The sequence below is a fragment of the Bufo gargarizans genome, chromosome 6 (assembly GCF_014858855.1).
Source record: "Bufo gargarizans isolate SCDJY-AF-19 chromosome 6, ASM1485885v1, whole genome shotgun sequence".
Classification (NCBI taxonomy): domain Eukaryota; kingdom Metazoa; phylum Chordata; class Amphibia; order Anura; family Bufonidae; genus Bufo; species Bufo gargarizans.
The window spans coordinates 205,951,500-205,976,383 of NC_058085.1; the positions used below are offsets into that span (position 1 = coordinate 205,951,500).

Consider the following 24,884-nt stretch of genomic DNA (forward strand, 5'->3'; position numbering starts at 1 on the left):
TCTATCCGATTTAGCATCTGGGTAACGTACTCAATGATACTTTTATGTGGAGTGGGTTGTTGTTCCCACACCTCTTTGGCCACGTCCAAGAGACCGCAAGGGTGTCTGCCATATAGCAGTTTGAAGGGCGAGAACCCAGTTGAGGCCTGGAGTACCTCTCGCACTGCGAACATGAGATAGGGCAGAAGCAGGTCCCAGTCCTTCCGATCTTTAGACACCACCCGTTTCTACATATTTTTAAAGGTTTAGTTAAACCTTTCTACCAGACCATCAGTTTGCGGATGGTAAACGGACATCCGTAGTTGTTTTATGTGCAGCAACTTAGAGTTCCCTCATCGCCTTGGACATAAAAGGGGTCCGTCCCCTGGTCGGTCAGAACCTCTTTAGGTAGTGCTACTCAGGAAAACATTTTCATTAACTCCTAAGCTATGAGTTTGGCCCGAGGTATGTCGCAGTGGCACTGCTTCCGAGTACCGAGTGGCATAGTCTAAGATGACTAAAATTTGTTGATGCCCTATGGCGGACTTCGGTACTGGGCCTATGAGATCCATAGCTTTTAGGTCAAACGGTACATTGATAATCGGGAGAGGTACTAGGGGACTACGGAAATGTGGCTGGGGGCTAGTTATCTGGTAGGTCGGGACACATTTACTAAACTCGTCCACCTCTCTGAATACGCTGGGCCAGTAAAACCGCTGTAGAATACGATCCTGAGTTTTCTGCAGGTGCAGGTGACCCCCGAACGTGTTGGTGGGCTAGATCTAACACGAGTTTGCGAAAAGCCTTGGGGACCACCAACTACTCAGTAGGATCACCCCATAGTTGGTTTACCTGTTACAACATATCCTAATGAACCACAAAACGGGGAAACACTCACTGTGCCCCAGGTAATTGGGGTTCACCATCTACTATTAACACATTAACACATTTTCCCAGGCTCGGGATGGGGTTGGGTCCTGACGCTGGGCGGTACCAAAATTATTCCCGGAGACATTGAGGTCTGCCAATTCAGGACCCGGCAGCAAGTCCTCCACATCTCCCACCACCACACTTAGCGGGGTTGTCTCCCCCTCTTCCATCAAAGTGGTGGTCACCCTTACCGCTGGCCCTTTGTTCTCGGGTTCCCTAGGGTTCTGGTCTCCCCCCTGAGCAGGTCCACTCTGCTAGGGTAACGCCAGTCTGATGGGTATCAGTCACTCTTATACCAGACCACAGTGGCGGGAAGCCCAGGAAGTCTCTCCCCATTAGTAGTTCATAGTGTAGATTGGTGGTGATGGCCACCTCGTGGGTCCACCTCCCGGCTACAGTGGAAAGAGCCACCACCATAGCGGTGGGGTAGTCTTTTAAGTCTCCATGAATACACATTACCCCGACTTTCTGGCCAGTATACTCGTACCAGTGTAGCCCTTACCAGGGACACCAGACTCCCCAAGACCAGCAATGCCACCGCCAGAGTGTTTCCTACTTCCACCTGGCACAAGTGGTTGCTGTCTATAGTCTCTGGGGTACCGGAGGCACACAGTTTCCTTGCATATGAGTGGCGGTAGCCAGTTAGTGTCTACGAGCTCAGACTGTCGGGGACAGTCGCCCTTACGTGGCCAGGCTTCTGGCAACACCAGCAGACTATCTGAGCTGGGACCGTAGGGGGTACATCCCGGGCGGGTTTTGTTGGCACAAGACACCATGACTGGGGTCTATATTTTTCGGAGTTTGACTGCCCCCTCCCAAAAGAACCCCCCTGTAGATTCCTGGTAGCCTCATAGTATTCCACCAGGTCCACCATCGCAAGGGCTTTACCAGGAGGCACATGGCCGGTCCAGTGCTGGAGAGGGTATGGCAAAGCCCTCCAGAATACATCAGCCAATAAACGGTCCAGCATAGCAGTGGAACTCAGCACGTCAGGCTGCAGCCATTTTTTCAGCAGGTGTAATACAGGGTGGGCCATTTATATGGATACACCTTAATAAAATGGGAATGGTTGGTGATATTAACTTCCTGTATGTGGCACATTACTATATGTGAAGGAGGAAACTTTTCAAGATGGGTGGTGACCATGAAGGCCATTTTGAAGTCGGCCATTTTGAATCCAACTTTAGTTTTTTCAATAGGAAGAGGGTCATGTGACACATCAAGCTTATTGGGAATTTCACAAGAAAATGGTGTGTTTGGTTTTAACGTAACTTTATTCTTTCATGAGTTATTTACAAGTTTCTGACCACTTATAAAATGTGTTCAATGTGCTGCCCATTGTGTTGGATTGCCAATGCAACCCTCTTCTCCCACTCTTCACACACTGATAGCAACACCGCAGGAGAAATGCTAGCACAGGCTTCCAGTATCCATAGTTTCAGGTGCTGCACATCTCGTATCTTCACAGAATCCAGTGCAGGCCCTAAAAATTAGGCAATAGGCATTCACCTGACAGCAAAGAACTTTGGATTCTGTGGCTGGAGGTATATTAGGCGGTCACAGGATAAATATGTAACTGTTGGACAGTACAGGCCCCAAAAATTAGGCATTCAATGGATATAAAAAGGCCTTTTATGCCGCCGTATATACATAAGGCAAGGACCATTCTTTGTTCTGGGTGGTGGCGGATGTGTGTGGGCTGGCATGAGGAAATTCAATTGCACATGGTCATCACAGGTGTTGAATTCCTCCAAGATCCATGCCTCATTCATTTTTAAAAATGTGAGGTAGTCCACACTGTTGTGAGCTAGACGAGAGTGCTTATCGGTCACGATCCCCGCTGCTGCGCTGAACGTTCATTTGACACTCGACGAGGACCAAGCCAAGAGTTCCATGGCACAATGTGCCAGCTCTGGCAACAGGTCAAGCCTGCACACCGAGTAGTCAAGCGGTTGCTCGCTTCTCAGAGCATCCACATTGGCCGTTAACCCGATATAGTCGGACACCTGTCGGTCTAGGGGTTCCCTGAGGCTGAATGTCGATTGGTTGGCTGCAAGAATGGTCTCATACCCAAAGTGACCAACACATCTTCAAACCGGCCTCTTTTTGCAGGCACGGTAGGATTCGTACCCGCACCCGTTTAGCTGTGGGTGGAAATTCCTCTGCCAGTGCCCGCAACAGCAGAATGCAGCATCTCTCGCAGAAAGGCCTGGAAATGCTGCATTCTGACAGCCCTCTGTGATGCTGGTAAGATGTCCGCCATTTTCTGTTTTTACCGGGGGTCTAAGTAGGTTGCCACCCAGGACAGGTCCTTGACCATTATGCTTTTAATACGGGGGTCCCTCTTCAAACACTGGAGCATGAAGGCCCCATTTGCACTAAATTAGAAACGGTGGAGCGCCCTGCTCATCGCCCAGGAGAATGTCGTCCTCGGTCTCCTTCCCCCAGCCACGGACAACACCAGGGAAAAGTTTAAAGCCTGCTCTTCTTGCTCCTCCTCCCCCCAGCCACCATAATCCTCTGACCTCTGACTCCCCTTCAGACTTCTGCTGACTTGCCTCAGATAGAATAGCCCCCCCAGGGAATTCATTCAGCATTGCGACTTACTCATCTTCCAGCTCCTGCTCCTCGACGGCTTGATCAATGACACCACGCAATGCACGCTCCAGAAAGAAGGCGTATGGTACGATGCTACCGATGGTGCCCTGGCTGCGACTGACCAGTTTGGTGATCGCATCAAATGGCCGCAAAAGTCCGAGCCATTGGCGCAGTGAAAAAAAATACCAAGCTCCCCAGAAGCAGTCCTGCCGCAGAGTTTGTACAGATAGTCGTTAACGGCACGTTTCTGCAAAGTGGAGTTCCAGCGCATCGGGCAGTCATAAATCAGATGTCTGACGGGCAAGTTGTGTCGCCACTGAACGTCAGCAAGGCGAGCCATGAGCCATGGCCGTGTAAGACCTTTTAAAATGGCCAGAGATTTTCCTGGCTTGCCGCAGGATGTCCTGGACCCCCAGGGTATTTGGCAATTAATCGCTGCACGACTAAGTTCGGGATGTGTGCCATGCACGGCACATGTGTCATTTTTCCCTGTTTCATCTCACTCAGCAGATTGGCACCGTTGTTGCACACCACTTTACCAACTGTCAAATTGAGAGGGGTTAGTCACTGATCGGCCTGTGACAGCAGAGCTGAAAGGAGCGAAGGAATGGTGTGGCTCTTGGCTTCTAGGCACAACAGCCGCAGCACAGCAGGGAACGTCAAATAGGTTCTTGGGAGCTTGGGGGTGCAGCGAAAGAGGCGGTAGCAGTGGAAAAGGAGAGGATGAGACGAAGGATGGAGTAGGAGGAGTAGAAGAAGAGGCAGGCCTACATGCAATCCATGGCGGTAACACCAAATCCATACGGGTGCCACAGGTTACATGCTTGATGGCTCTCAGAAGGTTCACCCAGTGGGCAGTAAAAGTTATGTACCTTCCCTGCCCGTGTTTGCTAGACCTGTGGTCTTTGCACCATGTATCCTGGCACAGACACTGTGTGCCAGAGATATATTAACTTGCCGCTGAACGTGGCCATATAGTTCAGGGATGCCCTTCTGGGAGAAATATTTCCTTCCAGGGACCAGAGGAGGATGCAGATACAGAGGATGAGGAGCGTGCAGAAGCGGAAGGCTGAGTGAGCAACTCAACCAACTCTGGTGTGCCCTTTAAAGCTATTGCACGCGCCTGGTGCACCTGCCCGACCCCTACCATCCCTGCAGAGCGGTCTGCCTCTTCCTCTGCCGGTCATTTTCTAAATGACCCTCTACCCAATTCCATAAAGAAGAAGGTATATAGCAATAGATTACGGCACGCACTGCTTCGCATGAAGGGACCCAAGACAAGCAACGGGGGCTGGGGAGCAAACAAGCCGGGACCCAGCACTGAGGATCAGGTAAGTATGATCACCAACAAAGGTCCTTCCAAATCTCAGAAATGAGTGTATACAGACCCTTTAAGGAGCTAATTTTTTTAAGGGGTTTTCAAACCAATATTCTTCTATATGTGACACAGAATAGGTTAAAATAAACTATCCCCACTGCACTCCTTAAAAGGCCAATCACTTGAGAGGCGCCACTGCAACCAGTGACCACATCAGCAGGCATCAGCACTCTCCATACACCCACCCCCCTCTACACAGAGCGCTCTACATACATGCCCCCTTCTACACAGACCACTCTCCGTGCACAAGCCCTTACAATCTGCTTCCTGGGATCTTTTAATTTCCTGTCCTATTCACCCTAATAGAGATCTATTAGGGTGAGAAGGATCTCACACTCTCCCTGCTGCTCTGGGCTTTGTCCTATGACAGTTCTCAATACCGGAAAATATAAACGCTAGTGTGAAAGTAGCCTAAGTCAAGAATACTTCAACGCTTAGTCACATTATACGAGTGTGTATGGCCAACCCCGACATGGCCAATTGGTTGCCGCATAATATTTTTGTCTTATATAAGTAACTGGAAATATTCTTCAGGTTTTTTTTTTTTAAAGAGAATGCACACTGCAAACAGGATTGATCTGAAATACACCAAATCCAAAAAAAAGTTCTATAATTGGGACATCTCTAGCAGTACCAAAAGTTGAGGAATACTGCTGTTCTGCCCCAGCATAGAAGATTCATTTCAGATCACGTCTAATTCATTCTGCTGCAATTCTCTTATTTCTGTAGTGATTAATTTGGTAATAGCACCATCTAGCAGTCTTAAAAATGCACTACACCTTGTTTTTCTGTTAACAAAGATTATTGTATTGTGGGACGTGCAAAGCATTGTGGGACTGTAATGCATCCTTGGAAAAAGAAGCCCAGTCTCCAGTCATAATGTTACAGGACATAGTAGTGCTGTCTCCTGCATGTCTCCTTTTCAAACTCCACCATCTTTGTGCCCGCATATCTGGTAAGACATCTACCTCTGTCTCAGGGATATTGTGTTATGCAGGGCTGTTTAGCTAGGTATAATTATAGTATATATTACTTAGGGGAAGACGTTGTAACTGTCACAAAATATGTAAAAGATAAAAGCAAAAAGGCAAAACAGGCACTCACCATCTGAGACCAATGGTAAAAATTACAGTTTTTAATGATTAATGGTAAAAAATTACTGTTTTTAATGGTTAAAAAGTTGAGGGTATTAGATGGACAGTATATGTTTCACTTGTTTCATCCTATTTCATATACATATACTGTCCATGTAATACCCTCAACTTTTTAACCATTAAAAACAGTAATTTTTACTATTAATCATTAAAAACAGTAATTTTTACCATTGGTCTCAGATGGTGAGTGCCTGTTTTGCCTTTTTGCTTTTATCTGATACATGTTATGCTTTATACTTATACAAGTTATTTGTATTCTTATAGTTTTACCACAATTGATTGATCACATCAAATACTCCTGTTTTGCCAATAAACAAGTTACACTACAGAAAACAGTCCTCCTATTTGGAAGACAGGAATAGTTTATACTGAATGTCAGACTGCACACTGTGTGAATGTGTATGAAGACAGAACAACTATACCACCAAATATAACAGAGGTCTGATTTTATGTAAGTTGCCAAAAAGTATTTATAATGGACAAGCCCAAAGAAGCCCTCATACATTTAAACAGGTTTTCTGGAAATAAAGGCACATTAATATTAAATGTGAAAAGACCTACAACATTCGTTGTTTTAGTTTTCTTTTTGGTCGTCCCACTGGTTTAGCATATCGCCTCTTGATTTGAGCAGCTTTTTCTTGGAGGATCTTACGTCCCTTCTTTTTTGGCTGGCAAACCTGACAAATCCACATTCCTAAAACAGACAAAAAAATACAAAAATTATACCAGGAGAGCGCAATGAGTAGTATGCTGCTACTTAAAAAAAATATATATAATAATGCAACTGACATTTAAAGGGGTATTGCAATTTCAGACTTTGGACATATTACAAGGATATGCCACTAATGTGAAACAGTTGCAGATTCTACCTTTGGGACCAACTCCCATCTCCAGAATGGGCCCCCACAGGATTTATGAAAATAGTCAAGCACTTCCTCTGCTATTTTCAGCAGTTCCATAGTGGAGAATGGAGAGGTGACCATTTCTGTTCTTTCGCTCCATTACAGCAACAAAACAACATAAATGCTAGATCCATCACACAATAGACACGAACTGCAACCAGGGGCACCTAACAAAGTCTCTGCAGCAGATGTGAACACAGCCTTACTTGCTGGTAAATATATTCTCAAATGGTATGCCCACAAAGGGAAACATGGGCCACGTCAAACAAACAGGCTGATCTGTCGGTATTATGTAATCGAGCAGGAGGAGCTGAGCATATTGAGGCACAGTTTTAAGGGAAAAGACTCAGCATAACTTGGGTATTATTCATTTATTTAAATCCCTACGTCTTTGTGGGCTGTCCTCATAAGTGACTGAGAGCCATCTTTGCGTACAAATTAAAATGCCAGTCTTTGCATTTCTCCACTCACTGGCATACTAAACTCACAATGTCCCAATGTCAAAAAAATATAAAAAAACACTTCGGTATGTTGCCTGTATTGCCAGCGTCGCAGATCCAAAATATGAAGCGGGAAGTGTTCACACCGATAGCCAATAAGTTTTCAGAACTGGACCGCTCTGCTGTATTAGCCAATCCGGGAATCTTCACTCTAGCAAAGAGCAGTCAGCATATTGGGACACCGAGTACCAGACTTCCTTCCACAGGCACACTCATCTCTTCCAACACATTCCTGTCAAATATCGAGAGCGCGCATTGATAGTGCTTAGTCCAGTAGGATAAAAAGCCCCTAATGAAGCGCAAAAGCGAAACCCAGGTCAGGCATGAATAGGCGTTTTATGGATATGTGATATGCGTTTACCAAGATATGCTCTTGCGAGTATAATAAACCTTTTTATCTGACTGGAATAAGCAGTACTTCACTATCGATGCACTCTCTTGATATTTGACAGGAGTGTTTTGGAAGAGAGGAGTGTGCCTGTGGAAGGAGGTCTGGTTCTCGGTGTCCCAATATGCTGACGGCTTTGTGCTAGAGTGAGTGAAGGTTCCCGAATTGGCTAATACAGCAGCGCGGTCCAGTTCTGAAAACTTTTCAGAATGTCCTAAGATTTCAATCAGTTACAAGCTATACTAAAATCTTTTCAGCTACTCCTGCTCTAACGTGATGCCTATAGACTGGACAGTATTTTTTTTAATGGTGACAGATTCACTTTAAGTCAACAGGTGAAGAAATATCAAGTTTCTTAAGAGTTTTATGAAGGAGGCTCCATCAGGTCTTTTATGCCACTTTAAGGGCACCATAGAGCAGATGGTAAGCTTCAGCAGATATCGTTCTTTCAGGATTTGATTCAGTATTTTCATTTTAAAATGTTATCAAAAGCTACCACAATTCATCGACCAGATGAAAGTTGGCATTTCAGTCGAGAAAAATCAGAGAACAAACACCCTGCAACCATTGTTGGAAAAACACAAGCTGGCGGTGGCTGCATTCTGGTCTGAGGAATGTTTTTTGTGGCATTTTCTCGGCCCACTCAGCCATGTGGAAGGCACTCAATTGATTTGGGTATGAATCCATTCTTTCAGATGAAGTAAACAGATACATGTCGATTGTCTTCCCTGGGCAGATGGGATCTTTCAGCAAGACATGTCAAACCAGCTAGACATGGTTCGTTGGAAGAGCATGGCCAAGACTTCCAGGTACTACCCTGGCCTCCCAATTCCCCAAACTTGAACTCAATCAAGCATCTGTGAGACAACCTTGATTGCCGTGCGCTCTCTGGATCCTCCCCAGCACATGATGCAGGGCAGTCAGCATGGCTCCAGATACCTGTGACAACCTACTATTCTATGCAAATTATACTTCCTAGGGAAAGTTAAACAGAGTCGCATGTAAAGAAAAAAACCAATCTCTACAAAGGCATATAAATAAACAAGGGCAAACAATCTCAATCAGATGCTTCTAAGGCAAGAATACCTTCATACACTGAAACTATTATAAAGTATTAGTGGTTGCTCTGCTAGAATATACAATTCAGTGTTTGGCCCTAGTTCATGAAAAGATATCCTGGATTGAAAAAAATCATAGAGGGAAATGTATTTAAATAGTCCATTAGAAATATTATAATTTTTGTTTTTTTTATTGAAATACCATCACATATACATAAGGCAACATGTGATTTACAGGTATGGTATTCTCTTCAATTATACAGATTACACCAAAAAACTGGGAATCGAGGTGTGAGTTGTTACATAAATTGTAGCCTTTGCTAATAGCTAATATGGCATTTCTCAGACAATACTGCACATCTTATAAAGAGATACAGCAATCAAAGGGGTTTATGAAAAAAATAAGAGATCCAAACTTCCGATCTAGATTGATATTGACGTGACGCGTTGAAAGCCGAGGCGGACATCCTTTCTTACCAGTATTGTTCATTAATGGACTGTAGAACGTTTGAGACGTGTATGAGCGTTCTTATTTTCCAATTGGCCACAATTTTTTGTCACATATTTAGGCATGAGAAGCTATAGTAGAATGTAAAAAGGAGATATGTTCTATACCAAGGGATAGAAGAGCTAAAGCTGGGTCTGGGACAATTTGAAATTGGCATGTATCGGATAGAAATATCACACAATGATCTAAGTAAAGGACTGTTCAAATTCAGGTTGCTTAGACTGCTGTGACACATTCTCAACAGCAAAATCCATCTGCAGACTGTCTAGAAAATTGTCACCAGTTCTCACATGAATCTATGAAATAGCAGAAGATCGATTTTTACTGTGTTTCCCCTTAACATTTTCCACAGTATTAGCGGTCATACCTTTTGGCATTCGTGCCAGCGGTGGGTCACAGCACTCCATGTGGAATCCTCTATCACAAGAGTCGCAGAAAAGCATATTATCCTGCAAGACATAACACACGATAAATGAAATTGTACTAGAACAAAAAATTATATTCATTTAAAAGGGGTTATCCCACAAAAAGTATTACTATGCAAAGACTACGGCATTTCAAATGAAGCATTATTACACTTATTCTCTGGTAATGCCACCTGCTGTTTCTACTGTGACTGAAATTGTGTTCCATCTTGTCCTGCATATTGTACCTGCTATCTTCCTCCTCTGTGCCAGCGTGCTGATCTCAGAGAGGCAAGTGAAGCAGCCCAGACACAAAAACCTTTCTAAAAATTCACTGAAATACAGTATATAGCTATATCTCTCTAGACAGGTGGAAAGTGGTGGAGTGGGTACTGCATACCATATGGCTATTTATTTGGAGCTGTGTGTTAGATACTATTTTCTATTCAGGGGAAAAAAGGCCTGGCAAAAAGCTGACTGCAGTGCCATCCTGGGAGATGCAGGTGCTTGACTGCCACATGTGACGAGCTGCTGCCCACCCGCAAACTGTAGAAACCAGAGCTGCAAAGAGTAAATGGGAAATGACAGCTGTTTTTGTTTTGTTTGCGGCCCATCACTCCACATATTTTTTCTCATTTGTGTGAGAACCCCTTTAAATACATTCTACATTTTTCTTAGCAAGAAACTCACTGCATTTTTCCCCTGAATCCTACAGGCACTGCAGGTTTTGCATTCGATGCACTGCCACCTCAAAGCTTTTACATTGGATGTGAGCTCCGGGCAGAACTTTAGACATGATGGATGACCTGTAGGACAAGGATAAGTTTACAGTTAGGCTGGTCTTACACAAAATAAAATGGGTACTACAGACACCGCAGAGTTAACAGTCATTGTCTTAATGCATTAACTAGATGTGATAACTCACCAAGTGTAACTGTTCGCTCTGCTACATCCATAAGTAGTGCATGATGGTTATCTAGTGTCTGTTCTTGCTATAGAGACGACAGGACCCAAATGTGATCCCCCTGTTTGGAGTAGTCAATGAATCGATGACCATCCACAAAATAGGGCCTTTAGACTTCTCATTTTATAACTATACAGCTTTACTTTTCATACACAAAGCCGTATTACAACCCTGCTTTGTACAGAACTGTAAGGGTCAGTTCACACAGTTTGCTGGCGTTTCTGCCTCAAAATTAGCCCCAATCTGCAGCAAACAACTCAAAACAGCCACCCCCTTCATTCATTTCAATAGGAAGCAGCACTTGTAAAAAATAAGCATGTATAAAAAATAAGCAGCATGTTCTATCTTGGGGGAGAATCAGCACTGACAATCCCATTCAAATTACCGGTAATGGGCGCAGGAAAAAAAAAAAAAAAAAAAGTGCAAATGTGCCAAAAATCTGCTTTGATTGAGCGCTGATTTTTCACACATGTATTTTGAAAATCAGCCGTGTGAACTGACCCCAAAACTAAATTCCCACATAGCAGTTGAGTTGCAGTCAAAACCAAATCAGAAAAATAAAAAAGTATGCATTTTTTGCCATGGTCTTTGATGCAGTTTCAGCTTTTACATTAAGTATAGTGCCTTGAAAAAGTATTCATACCCCTTGAACCTTTCCACATTTTTTCATGTTACACCCACAAACTTAATTGTATTTTATTAGGATTTTATGTATGCTTATAATGGCGCTGTCACGCTGCCTCCTGAATTGCCCCACTGTGTCACTTGCTTGGCCCGCCACACTGTGACAATCCTCCTCCACAGAAAACAACTGCAACCTCCCATCCCATGGGAGACGCCCACCATAAGGCACGCTGGGAAATGTAGTTCTCAGGAAGGGAGAAAAAAAGGGTAGAGAAAGAGAAAAAAAAATACAAGTCTCAACTAATCAGCATTATTAATGAAGTACTCACAGCCTATGTCTGCTCCTGTCTACTGGTGCAGCGCATGTACAGCAGCAGCTGCGCTCTGACCTAACCCTCTATCTCATGTGAATGAATTTTTTGCTAAAGTTAGTTGAAAAAGCCTATAACATCTCCTGGTGCAGCAGCAGTGGCGAAAGCAGGAAGCTGGTGGAGCTGGAGTGACGTCAGCCCCAGACTAGCGAGCAGCCAGGTGTAGACTCATTCAGAGTGGCCCTGCTAGCTGCAAAGCTTGTGAGGGACGGGATAGGAGCGGGAGGCGGGTAACGCACTGTCTGTCCTGGTACATATTGTCCCTAGTACATATTGTAGAAAGTTTACTGCCGCCACAGTAGCATAATGCACTGTACAGTCGTGCCCAAAAGTTTTGAGAATTACATAAATATTGGAAATTGGAAAAGTTGCTGCTTGAGTTTTTATAATAGCAATTTGCATATACTCCAGAATGTTATGAAGAGTGGTCAGATGAATTGCATAGTCCTTCTTTGCAATGAAAATTAACTTAATCCCAAAAAAAACTTTCCACTGCATTTCATTGCTGTCATTAAAGGACCTGCTGAGATCATTTCAGTAATCGTCTTGTTAACTCAGGTGAGAATGTTGACGAGCACAAGGCTGGAGATCATTATGTCAGGCTGATTGGGTTAAAATGGCAGACTTGACCTGTTAAAAGGAGGGTGATGCTTGAAATCATTGTTCTTCCATTGTTAACCATGGTGACCTGCAAAGAAACGCGTGCAGCCATCATTGCGTTGCATAAAAATGGCTTCACAGGCAAGGATATTGTGGCTACTAAGATTGCACCTCAATCAACAATTTATAGGATCATCAACTTCAAGGAAATAGGTTCAATTCTTGTTAAGAAGGCTTCAGGGCGTCCAAGAAAGTCCAGCAAGCCCCAGGATCGTCTCCTAAAGAGGATTCAGCTGTGGAATCGGAGTGCCACCAGTGCAGAGCTTGCTCAGGAATGGCATCAGGCAGGTGTGAGCGCATCTGCACGCACAGTGAGGCATAGACTTTTGGAAGATGGCCTGGTGTCAAGGAGGGACGCAAAGAAGCCACTTCTCTCCAAAAAAAGACATCAGGGACAGATTGATCTTCTGCAGAAAATATGGCGAATGGACTGCTGATGACTGGGGCAAAGTCATATTCTCTGATGAAGCCTCTTTCCGATTGTTTGGGGCATCAGGAAAAAGGCTTGTCCGGGGAAGAAAAAGGTGAGCGCTACCATCAGTCCTGTGTCATGCCAACAGTAAAGCATCCTGAGATAATTCATGTGTGGGGTTGCATCTCATCCAAGGGAGTGGGCTCACTCACAATTTTGCCCAAAAACACAGCAATGAATAAAGAATGGTACCAAAACACCCTCCAACAGCAACTTTTTCCAACAATCCAACAACAGTTTGGTGAAGAACAATGCATTTTCCAGCACGATGGAGCACCGTGCCATAAGGCAAAAGTGATAACCAAGTGGCTCGGGGACCAAAACGTTGACATTTTGCGTCAATGGCCTGGAAACTCCCCAGATCTTAATCCCATTGAGAACTTGAGGTCAATCCTCAAGAGGCAGGTGGAAAAACAAAAACCCACTAATTCTGACAAACTCCAAGAAGTGATTATAAAAGAATGGGTTGCTATCAGTCATGAAATGGCCCAGAAGTTGATTGAGAGCATGCCCAGTCGAATTGCAGAGGTCCTGAAAAAGAAGGGCCAACACTGCAAATACTGACTCTTTGCATAAATGTCATGTAATTGTCGATAAAAGCCTTTGAAACGTATGAAGTGCGTGTAATTATATTTCACTACATCACCGAAACAACTGAAACAAAGATCTAAAAGCATTTTAGCAGCAAACTTTGTGAAAACTAATATTTGTGTAATTCTCAAAACTTTTGGCCACGACTGTATACTCACATATACCTATAAACACACATACATAGTACTGAACTTTATACTCAAATATACAATACTCATAAAAAGTTAGATATAATATATATTTGGCTTGTGGGTGAAATTTCAGGATGAAACTAAAATGCACTCTAACCTTAACAGGTGAACTTAATGTGACCTTCTCTAAACTTTTGAATGCACAATGTCCAACTATTTAACGTTTCAGTACTTTTTGCACAACTTGCTGTTCTCTAACAAGGAGCTTAACAGCAAAATTCACAACAGGTGATTGATCCAGGAATCGCCCAATAAATCTCCTGGATCGATTAGAATTTGTATTTAAACAGTTCTCATCAATAGGGAAAACCCCTTTAAGTTCACACCTACTGTGTGAAATCCATCACAATCAAAATAATTTTTATGTGCTACTAACTCCCTTTACCATGCATACATATGCCCCTGTTTTTCATGTCTGCGCTTTCCTTCCTCCCTGAAAGACATCAGACTATCCTGGCAGATCTGTTTACTTTCTCCACTTCTTGTTTTGTTGAATACATAACTTTATTGATACACATGCCTGGCTGCACTGCACAGTAATGAGTCACAGGCTGGCCACGCCTCTCACTCTATTCTGTCTGCAGCAGCTGCTACACCCACAACAACTCCTGTGTCCATGTTACTACACCCAGACATTAATCTACTTCTTAGTGTCTAAAGGCCATCACTGACCGTCCACCGTCTCTTCCCTCAGACATCATATCCAAACACATCTGTATCTAATCATATCCTGTGCGATACAGCCTGCTGAGCTGTGTATCGAATTTCATCACTGACCGTCCACATGCTCTTCCTCACAGCTGGAAGCCGCAAGCACATCTGTATCTAATTCTAACATGTATGTGTGCCTGATACACAGCAGCGATACTGCATGCTGAGCTGTGTATCTAATCCCATTTTGTATGATACAGCCTGCTGAGCTGTGTATCAAAACCCTTTTGCACACGACAATATCCATTTTGCTGTCCCATTGATTTCTATGGATTTCAGGTCTGCATTATGAGGAACGGAATAGGACATGTACTATGTTTTGCAGAACTGACATACGGATGTGGAAAACACATGGGGCCAGATTTATCATTAGCTCAGGTCAGAATAATGGAGCGAAAAAGCCCCCCAAAAATGCGCAAACGCTAAAACTGCACACAAATTTGCGACTTTTTTCTGCTCTGCACTATGCTCGCCAGTTTTCTGAAAGTGGGAGTGTTTTCTTATGTAAATGAATCTCTAGACAGATTTACTATTGGGACTATTTAAAAAGTCGCAGAAAAATTGCAATTTCACTCCAGTGAGGACCATGCTCATCTTATGAGACTTTTTAATAGAACATGCGACTTTTTCATAAAAACTTGCAACTTTTTCGTAAAGATGTGCGACTTTTGTAAAGCTTCTTACTGACGGATAAACTGCTACCGTCAAACCACATTTATTACAGTCTTAAAGGGCCGATCATAAATCTGACTTGGCAAAAACTGACTTTAGCCATATGTGAAAGTGGAGTGAGCTGTCAGAGTCATGATAAATCTGGCCCATGGACTTCAGTGTGCTTTCCACATCCATATATCAGTAAAGCAAGAGATAGAACATGTCTTATTCTGGACCTCATAATGCAGATCTAAAACCCATAGAACTCAATGGCTCTGGAAACAAATGCATCTCTCATACAGGCACTTTCCTTATTTAGCAGATCTATTACTTGGAGAAAGCAAAACGGATTAGGCCTAAGCCTATCTTTTTTGGTCCTGACTGCTGAAGGGTTTATCTGAGGCCTCCTGCACACAAACGTGTGCTTCCCGTTGTTATATTGCGGACTGCATTTATGGATACGCAATACACAGGCGCTGTTCCGTGGGGTTTCGTCCCGTAGTTCTGTTCCGCCAAAAAGATAGAACATGTCCTATCTTTTTGCAGAACAGCTGGATCGTGGGACCCATTAAAGTGAATGGGTCACCGATCCGCTGCGGGTGCCCCACAGACTGTGTTCGTGCATTGCGGCTTGCAGCACGACCACAGGGTGCACACGTTGGTGTGCAGGAGGCCTTAGGCTATCCGGTGTGATACACGCGAGATAAGACCATGATCAGCCTGGGAAACACAGTCCGTGTGTCGTCGCATCTCCAAGGCCGACCGCACTCTCCTGAATGAACCGACGATATGACAGTAATTTATAATACAGCCAGTCTCTTATCTGGCCAGGGGAACCGAGGTTGGCCTGGAAAATGTGGCCAACATGGTCTGAGCCATGGATTCCTGGGCCAATCGTTTGCATGATCCCGATCACTCATACCAAGCTGCCATAACAGTATCATCCACAGTGCCTCCATAACAATGACATCCACAGTGCCCCCATAACAGTGTCACTGTTATGGGAGCACTGTGGATATAACTGTTATGGGGGCACTCTAGATGTTATCTACAGTGACCCACAACAGTGACATCAACATTCCCATATAACAGTGAGAGCACTCATAACCGTGATATCCACAGTACCCCCAGTGCCATCCACAGTGCCCCTAATGACATCCATAGTGCCCCTTGTGCCTTCCACAGAGCCCCCAAAGTGCTCCAATGTGCCATCTACAATACCCCTAATGACATCCAAAGTGCCCCCAAAGTGCCCATGTGCCATCCACAGTGCCCCACGAGCCATCCACAGTGTCCCTAATGACATCCACAATGCCCCATGTGCCATCCAGTGCCTCCAAAGTTCCCATGTGCCATCCATAGTGCCCTTAAAGTGCCCATGTGCCATCCACAGTACACCCATGTGCCATCCAGTGCCCCTAAATACTTCCACAATGCCCCGGAAGTGCCCTTAATGACATCCAAAGTGCCGATGTGCCATCCATAGTGCCCCTAATGACATCCACAGTGCCCACAAGGGCACCCATGTGCCATCAATAGCTCCCCCAATGACCTCCACAGCATAGCGATCAGCACTTGCCTCGTGCGGTACATGAGTCAGTACAGGCTTCACATAGAAGCCTGTACACTCAGAAGACGGCCAGCAGTCCCAGAGCATGTGCAGTAGTGTGCAAGCGACGGTACCAAAAAAGGTCGGCAGGAGGCAGTGACATCAGTGATGACGTTCCGTCTCCTGCCCCAGGAAAAGAAGAAGACAGCGCTGGACTAGAAGACTACGAAGAGCTTTAGGAGCTGTCACGCGACCGTGAAGAGGATTATAGGAAGGGCTGCGCTGTGGAGGGTAAGTATTGGTGTAATAACCTTCCCTCCACAGTTTATGAAGATGGCCAATATTCAAGTAGGGGCCGGAGAGCCCCTTTAATGCTTTCAGTCGGCATCAGATGGCCTCCGTTGCCATTAGTTAGGTGTGTAATCAGATTTTTTGCATTTATTTTTTATTTTGAGGACAAAAAGTGCCAGACTTGCAGGACTTTTTTTAAAAAAAAATTTATGTACAAAAAGGATTATACACCTAACTGATGGCAATAGATGCCATCTGATGCCGACGGATGGCATTAAGTATTAAATATGTTGGCGCTATATAAATAAAGATTATTATTATCATTATTAAATCTGTTGTCCTGATCGAACGGATCAGTGCATTCAAATCGATTTTCTTTCAAAATTCCTAGCCCTAGTGTGAAGTGAAAAGAAAACAATACATGGTTTTTAAATTTTTTTATAAAATTAAAATCTGAAGAGTGTGGTGTGCACTTGTAATCAACCCCCTGTACTCTGACACCCCTAAATAAAACCCAGTGTGACCAATTAAAGTATAACTGTCGTATTATTTTTTTGGGGAGTATTGGATTGTGGTGATTAATATCTCCTTGGTGTCCCTATTTCAACTTTTCACTGTGTATTCAATTACCCCTTAATTCCACATTTTTGTTCCCTGTACTGCCTACTTTTACCTGTAGGGTAATAGAGTTGCTAGGCATGGTCCGTCTATCTGTTGAAGGACGGAGGACACAGAAGCACGCTGCGTGCATGGTCACATTACTGACAGCCAAGGACTGTAAGTAAATGATTAAAGCCAGGTCCTCCCCAGCAGCTGATAACAGTGCCTCGGCTGTGTGCACTTCTCCCTGTCCCTGCGCTTGGCAGACGCTCCCTCATTCAGCAGACTGGGACAATGCAGGGTCGAAGCAGCGCAGACCAGGGAAGGGAGATCTGCCATCTGCTCAGTGTATAAATGAAAGCAACATGTGGTAAGAGGACCCCTTTGTGCTGCAGGAGATTAACCCTTTAGGGGGAGGGCTCTGGTTACTGACACTTTTGGGGGCTATTGTTACTGGCTAGTGAGTGCAGGCGGGATTAGCCTCAGGGTGAGGGCAGTGGCGGCCATCTTAACTGAATAGTGAAATTGCAGTTTTATACAGACTGGTTGCTAAGGGCTGAATTATTAAATATGGAGTAAGTCAGTCTAATAGTAACGGATTCTGGAATATCATGTTATTAGTAACTACATATATGAAAATTGAAAGTAGGGTCTAAGTGTGACAGTTATCCTTTAACCGCCTCCGGACTGCCTAACGCAGGATCGCGGTCCGGAGGCTGTCTCAGGCAGACTCACGCATATACGCGTCATCTCGCGAGACTTCCTATGAACGCGCGCACACAGGGGCGCGCGTTCACAGGATCGGAAGGTGAGCGAGTGGATCTACAGCCTGCCAGCGGCGATCATTCGCTGGCAGGCTGTAGATGCGATTTTTTAACCCCTAACAGGTATATTAGACGCTGTTTTGATAACAGCGTCTAATACACCTGCTACCTGGTCCTCTGGTGGTCCCTTTTGCTTGGGTCGACCACCAGAGGACACAGGCAGCTCAGTAATAAGTAGCACCAATCACCACACTACACTACACCCCCCCCCCCGTCACTTATTAACCCCTTATTAACCCCTGATCACCCCATATAGACTCCCTGATCACCCCCCCTGTAAGGCTCCATTCAGACGTCCGTATGTGTTTTATGGATCCACGGATCGGATCCGCAAAACACATACGGACGTCTGAATGGAGCCTTACATGGTGGTGATCACCCCATATAGACTCTCTGATCACCCCCTTGTCATTGATCACCCCCCTGTAAGGCTCCATTCAGACGTCCGTATGTGTTTTACAGATCCACGGATCGGATCCGCAAAACACACGGACGTCTAAATGGAGCCTTACGGGGGGGTGATCAATGACAGGGGGGTGATCACCCCATATACACTCCCTGATCACCCCCCTGTCATTGATCACCCCCCTGTAAGGCTCAATTCAGACGTCCATATGTGTTTTGCGGATCCGATCCATAGATCCGTGGATCCGCAAAACACATACGGACCTCTGAATGGAGCCTTACAGGGGGGTGATCAATGACAGGGTGGAGATCACCCCATATAGACTCCCTGATCACCCCCCTGTCATTGATCACTCCATTTAGACATTTTTTGGGCACAAGTTAGCGGAAATTTATTTATTTTTTTGTTTTTGTTTTTTCTTACAAAGTCTCATATTCCACTAACTTGTGTCAAAAAATAAAATCTCACATGAACTCGCCATACCCCTCACGGAATCCAAATGCGTAAATTTTTTTAGACATTTATATTCCAGGCTTCTTCTCACGCTTTAGTGCCCCTAAAATGCCAGGGCAGTATAAATACCCCACATGTGACCCCATTTCGGAAAGAAGACACCACAAGGTATTCGCTGATATTGAGTCCATGAAAGATTGAACTTTTTGTCCCAAGTTAGCGGAAAGCGAGACTTTGTGAGAAAAAAACTAAAAAATAAATCAATTTCCGCTAACTTGTGCCCAAAAAAAAAAATCTATGAACTCGCCATGCCCCTCATTGAATACCTTGGGGTGTCTTCTTTCCAAAATGGAGTCACATGTGGGGTATTTATACTGCCCTGGCTTTTTAGGGGCTCTAAAGCGTGAGAAGAAGTCTGGGATCCAAATGTCTAAAAATGCCCTCCTAAAAGGAATTTGGGCCCCTTTGCGCATCTAGGCTGCAAAAAGTGTCACACATATGGTATCGCCGTACTCAGGAGAAGTTGGGCAATGTGTTTTGGGGTGTCATTTTACATATACCCATGCTGGGTGAGATAAATATCTTGGTCAAATGCCAACTTTGTATAAAAACAAAATGGGAAAAGTTGCCTTTTGCCAAGATATTTCTCTCACCCAGCATGGGTATATGTAAAATGACACCCCAAAACACATTGCCCAACTTCTCCTGAGCACGGCGATACCACATGAGTGCCACTTTTTTGCAGCCTAGGTGGGCAAAGGGACACCTTTAGGATTGCAAAGGGCATTTTTTACACATTTTGATTTCAAACTACTTCTCACACATTAGGGCCCCTAAAATGCCAGGGAAGTATAAATACCCCACAAGTGACCCCATTTTGGAAAGAAGACACCCCAAGGTATTTCGTGATGGGCATAGTGAGTTCATGGAAGTTTTTATTTTTTGTCACAAGTTAGTGGAATATGAGACTTTGTAAGGAAAAAATAAATAAAATTGTGACAAAAAATAAAAACTTCCATGAACTCACTATGCCCATCAGAGAACACCTTAGGGTGTCTACTTTCCGAAATGGGGTCATTTGTGGTGTTTTTCTACTGTCTGGGCATTGTAGAACCTCAGGAAACATGACAGGTGCTCAGAAAGTCAGAGCTGCTTCAAAAAGCAGAAATTTTCATTTTTGTACCATAGTTTGTAAACGCTATAACTTTTACCCAAACCTTTTTTTTACCCAAAAATTGATTTTTTTTATCAAAGACATGTAGAACAATAAATTTAGAGAAAATGTTATATATAGATGTTGTTTTTTTAAAACAAATTTACAACTGAAAGTGAAAAATGTCATTTTTTTGCAAAAATTTCGGTAAATTTCGATTAATAACAAAAAAAGTAAAAATGTCAGCAGCAATGAAATACCACCAAATGAAAACTCTATTAGTGAGAAGAAAAATAGGTAAAATAAATTTGGGTGGTAAGTTGCATGACCGAGCAATAAACGGTGAAAGTAGTGTAGTGCAGAATTGTAAAAAGTGGTCTGGTCATTAAGGGTGTTTAAGCTAGGGGGGGCTGAGGTGGTTAACTTCAGAAGTCACCTACTGTATCTTTCGCTTTATAAGACACACCCCAGGTTTAGACAACAGAAAATTAGAAAAAGGAATATGCTTTACTGAAGTGGAGGGTTCAAGGTCAGTAACTTAAAGGGTTTCTACCACTTTGATTTCACATAATTAGGTGTCAGACACTAGCGATCCGCTAGTGTCTGCTCTGCCAAACTATCCTGCTATAATAGCTTTTGGGGCAGCCGTTTACCTAAAAAAAGAACTTATATGGATATGCTAATGACCCTCTAGGTACTATGGGGGCGTCATTAGCACCTAGAGGATCGGTCTACCTTCTCAAGATGCCGCCGCCCAGCGCCTCCCTCCAGCCCGCCCATCTGCTTCAGAATGCATCAAACGGACGAATTCACGCGCATGCGCCGTGCGCGGCTGTATTCGGCGCATGCGCAGTGAATGTCCGACCGCTTCCCTGCTCAAACATCTCCACTGCGCCTGCGCCGATGGTGTCATAGCGCTCCATCGGCGCAGGCGCAGTGGAGATGTCTGAGCAGGGAAGCGGTCGGACATTCACTGCGCATGCGCCGAATACAGCCGCGCACGGCGCATGCGCGTGAAGTCGTCCGTTTGATGCATTCTGAAGCAGATGGGCGGGCTGGAGGGAGGCGCTGGGCGGCGGCATCTTGAGAAGGTAGACCGATCCTCTAGGTGCTAATGACGCCCCCATAGCACCTAGAGGGTCATTAACATATCCATATAAGTTATTTTTTTAGGTAAACGGCTGCCCCAAAAGCTATTATAGCAGGATAGTTTGGCAGAGCAGACACTAGCGGATCGCTAGTGTCTGACACCTAATTATGTGAAATCAAAGTGGTAGAAACCCTTTAAGGGTGTAACGTGGGGTGGGGGAAAATAATTTTGGTCAGCTCCTTACTGTGTCATCTGCTGACATTTTTAACAACCAGAAATTGTGCATGTGGTCACCTAATTAAAGTGGCAGTTATCATGTAGAGAAAGTTAATACAAGGCACTTACTAATGTATTGTGATTGTCCATATTGCCTCCTTTCCATGGTTCAATCCATCAGCAGTTACATGTTGCACACTATAGAAAAAATGATTGGCCTTTCTGGTGGCCGGGAATGTGGGAGTGCACATAGGCTAGTGCTTTTTTCTATGAATGTTCAAGCACGACCACCGCTGCCAGATTGCAGAGTGGTCGTAACCATGGAAACGAGCAGTGTATAAGATGATGGAAAGATTAATCCAGCCAGCAAAGGAGGCAATATGGACAATCACAATACATTAGTAAGTGCCTTGTATTCACTTTCTCTACATAATAAATGCTATTTACTGAAGTGAGACAACCACTTTAAATGTACCTATCCAAATAAATATGTCACCTGTCTGCGAAACACATACAGCATTGCCATGCACAGATACAGCACTGCTATACACATACTGCCCTGCTACACACACACACACAGAAAGGGGCGCAACGATTGCGGTCGCAGAGGGCGGGGACCCGCTGCACTCACATGTAATGGAAGCACTCTGACGGGGCTCGGCATGAAGTACAGTGACAATGCCGGGCCCCGTCATAGTGCTCTTCAAACATCTATATTATGTGCCCTGGGCGCGCAGAGGCAAGTGATGGAGGGGTGGCATGCATACTCACCCGGCAGTTTTTGTCACTGCCGGGCTGTCGTCTCCAGAGTGAAGCAGGGAGCTCTCTCCGCTCCCTGCTTCACTTTTCTTCTGAGCTCTGGTGCTCCCCCTGCAGGCTACAAATTGTGCTGCTGGCTATGGGAGGAGAATCTGCCTTCAGCACAACCATCAGCGCTATATGAGTGTGGGAGCGCGTCATCAGGGAAGAGGGTAAAGCAGCCAATAGGCCCACAGTCACTCTGGAGAAGCTGCAGAAATCCACAGCTCAGATGGGAGAATCTGATTATTAGTCGTGTACTCCACAAATATGGCCTTTATGGAAGAGTGGCAAGAAGAAAGACATTTTTGAAAGCAAGCCATAAGATGTCCCACTTGCAGGGGACACAAGCAAGCATGTGGAAAAAGGAGAATCTGTGGCAATACTTAACAGACGCTCGCCATCCAATCTGACTGAGCTTGAGCTATTTTGCAAAGAAGAATGGACAAAAATGTCAGCCTCTAGATGTGCAAAGCTGGTAGAGACATACCCAAAAAGACTTGCAGCAGTAATTGTAGCGAAAGGTGGTCCTACAAAGTATTGACTCAGGGGGGCAGAATACAAATGCACGCCACATTTTGCAGATTTTATTTATAAAAAATTTTTAATATCATGTATCAATTTCTCTTCACTTCAAACACACTTGCTACCACGTGTTGGTCGATCACAAAGATTTAAGTTTGTGGGCGTAACGTGAAAAAAAAAATGTGGAAAAGTTCAAGGAGCATGACTACTGTTTCAAGGCACTATAAATGTGTTTAACCATTGTTTTTTTTTATTACATTTTTTAGCCATACCCCAATCTCTACATGGGAATATACCCTGATAGTGCTTACACAGAGGTACACGGAGACAGTATAGTAACTCCATATGCCTTCATTATATGTGATTGTGGAGGAATCTGTCAAAAAAGCCTTCAGAGATAAATACTGAAAGTCACCCATTAGACCACAAAACAGCTGAACCAAAATGCAAAGTGCGAGATAGGTGTTATAAACACTCTTGTGTCAAAGGGCCTGGCATCAATAATTTAAGCCCAAGAAATATTTCATATTTTAAATGTTTTGCTTCAGCAAACTGAAAAAAGAATACTTAATTCTAAGTAATGCAATGAAAGGTCTCTCATATAAGGTTAAAAAAAAAGATCAGGCTTAGGCACACGACCGTTGTTTCATTCCGTGTCCGTTGTTCTGTTTTTTCGTGATTTTCTGCAGACCCATTGACTTTCAATGGGTCAGTTGAAAACTCGGCTAATGCACCGTTTGTCATCTGCGTCCGTGGTTCCAGTCCATCAAAAAAATATAACCTGTCCTATTTTTTTCACGGAAAACGGTTCGTGGACCCATTCAAGTCAATGGGACAGTGAAAAAACGCGGAGGCACACAAGATTGTCATCCACGCCCGCGCGTCTGTTTTTTCCCTATCATTTGCATGGCAAACTTGACAGACTTTTTTTTTTACTTTCCTTCATGTCTGGTGATCCTCCAAAAATAAAGGAAGACACACTGAAACAAAAACGGAAACGGATCACGGAACAACGGAACCCCATTTTGCGGAACGGAACACAACAACGGTCGTGTGCATGAGGCCTTATTCAACTCAGAAGACAAAAAGATGCCTTAGATTAAATATCAAATTACATCATTTGACAATATAAGAAACATAATACTTGCAGTAATCAATAAACATGCATTTCAATTGGGAGGGAAAAACTCAGTGCCGTTGTGGAGGTTACTGGAAAATCCAATTACCGGTAAGAGTAATTTACACTATTTATATATGGTAAGCAGCAACATGGGCGTATCTTTTGAAAAGTATAGTAATCCTGTTGAACCCCTTTAAGACCATGAACAGTGCTATTAACTCCGCTATAAAATCTGACGAGACATGCTTACATATATTTTTGAACTTACAATATCAAGACTTACCTTTTTTTTAAACTAAAAGTAATTTACACCTTTCCCCATCACCTCCACAATGGCACTGACAGGAGGATTAGCAGAGTAATCTACTAGGGCAGGACAACAGCGGCAAAAACTGTTCTTTTGGACATCTAGTTTATAGTGATTGTAGAAAGTCATGGGACTCGCCCAGGTGGCCGCTTTACAAATCTGGTCTAAAGAGACCGAGGCCGATTCTGCCCAGGAGGATGAAAATGCCCTAGTGGAGTGGGCTCTTATTCCTACAGGAGGTAAAAGGTCTTTCTTGATATAAGCAGTGGAGATGACATCCCAAATCCATCTGGCTTTTCCTTTATTGGCCCCCTGGTGTTGAAGAAAAAGTTGGTCTGATCAACTAAAAGCCTCCGTGGCTTTTAGATAGGCTAAGACAGATCTTTTTACATCTAGGTTATGAAATTTCTTCTCTTTTCCAGAGGAAGGATGTGGGCAAAAGGATGGCAGCGAGACTTCTTGACCACAATATAAGAGAGAGATCACTTTAGGAAGAAATGAGAAACAGTGCCTTA

The 24,884-nt window shown here is 44.1% G+C and overlaps 1 protein-coding gene across 2 annotated transcripts in view; it reads right to left on the reverse strand.

Annotated features, from left to right (window-relative positions):
* KAT6B (lysine acetyltransferase 6B) overlaps nt 1-24,884 on the reverse strand; it is a 258,661-nt gene that overhangs the window by 149,194 nt on the left and 84,583 nt on the right. For both annotated transcript variants that reach the window (XM_044297450.1, XM_044297449.1), the window contains exons 3-5: nt 10,490-10,605; nt 9,763-9,844; nt 6,601-6,733 (exon numbers count right to left, since the gene is read on the reverse strand). In XM_044297450.1, the coding sequence (XP_044153385.1) occupies nt 6,601-6,733; nt 9,763-9,844; nt 10,490-10,605 (331 nt within the window). The remainder of the gene's footprint in view (nt 1-6,600; nt 6,734-9,762; nt 9,845-10,489; nt 10,606-24,884) is intronic.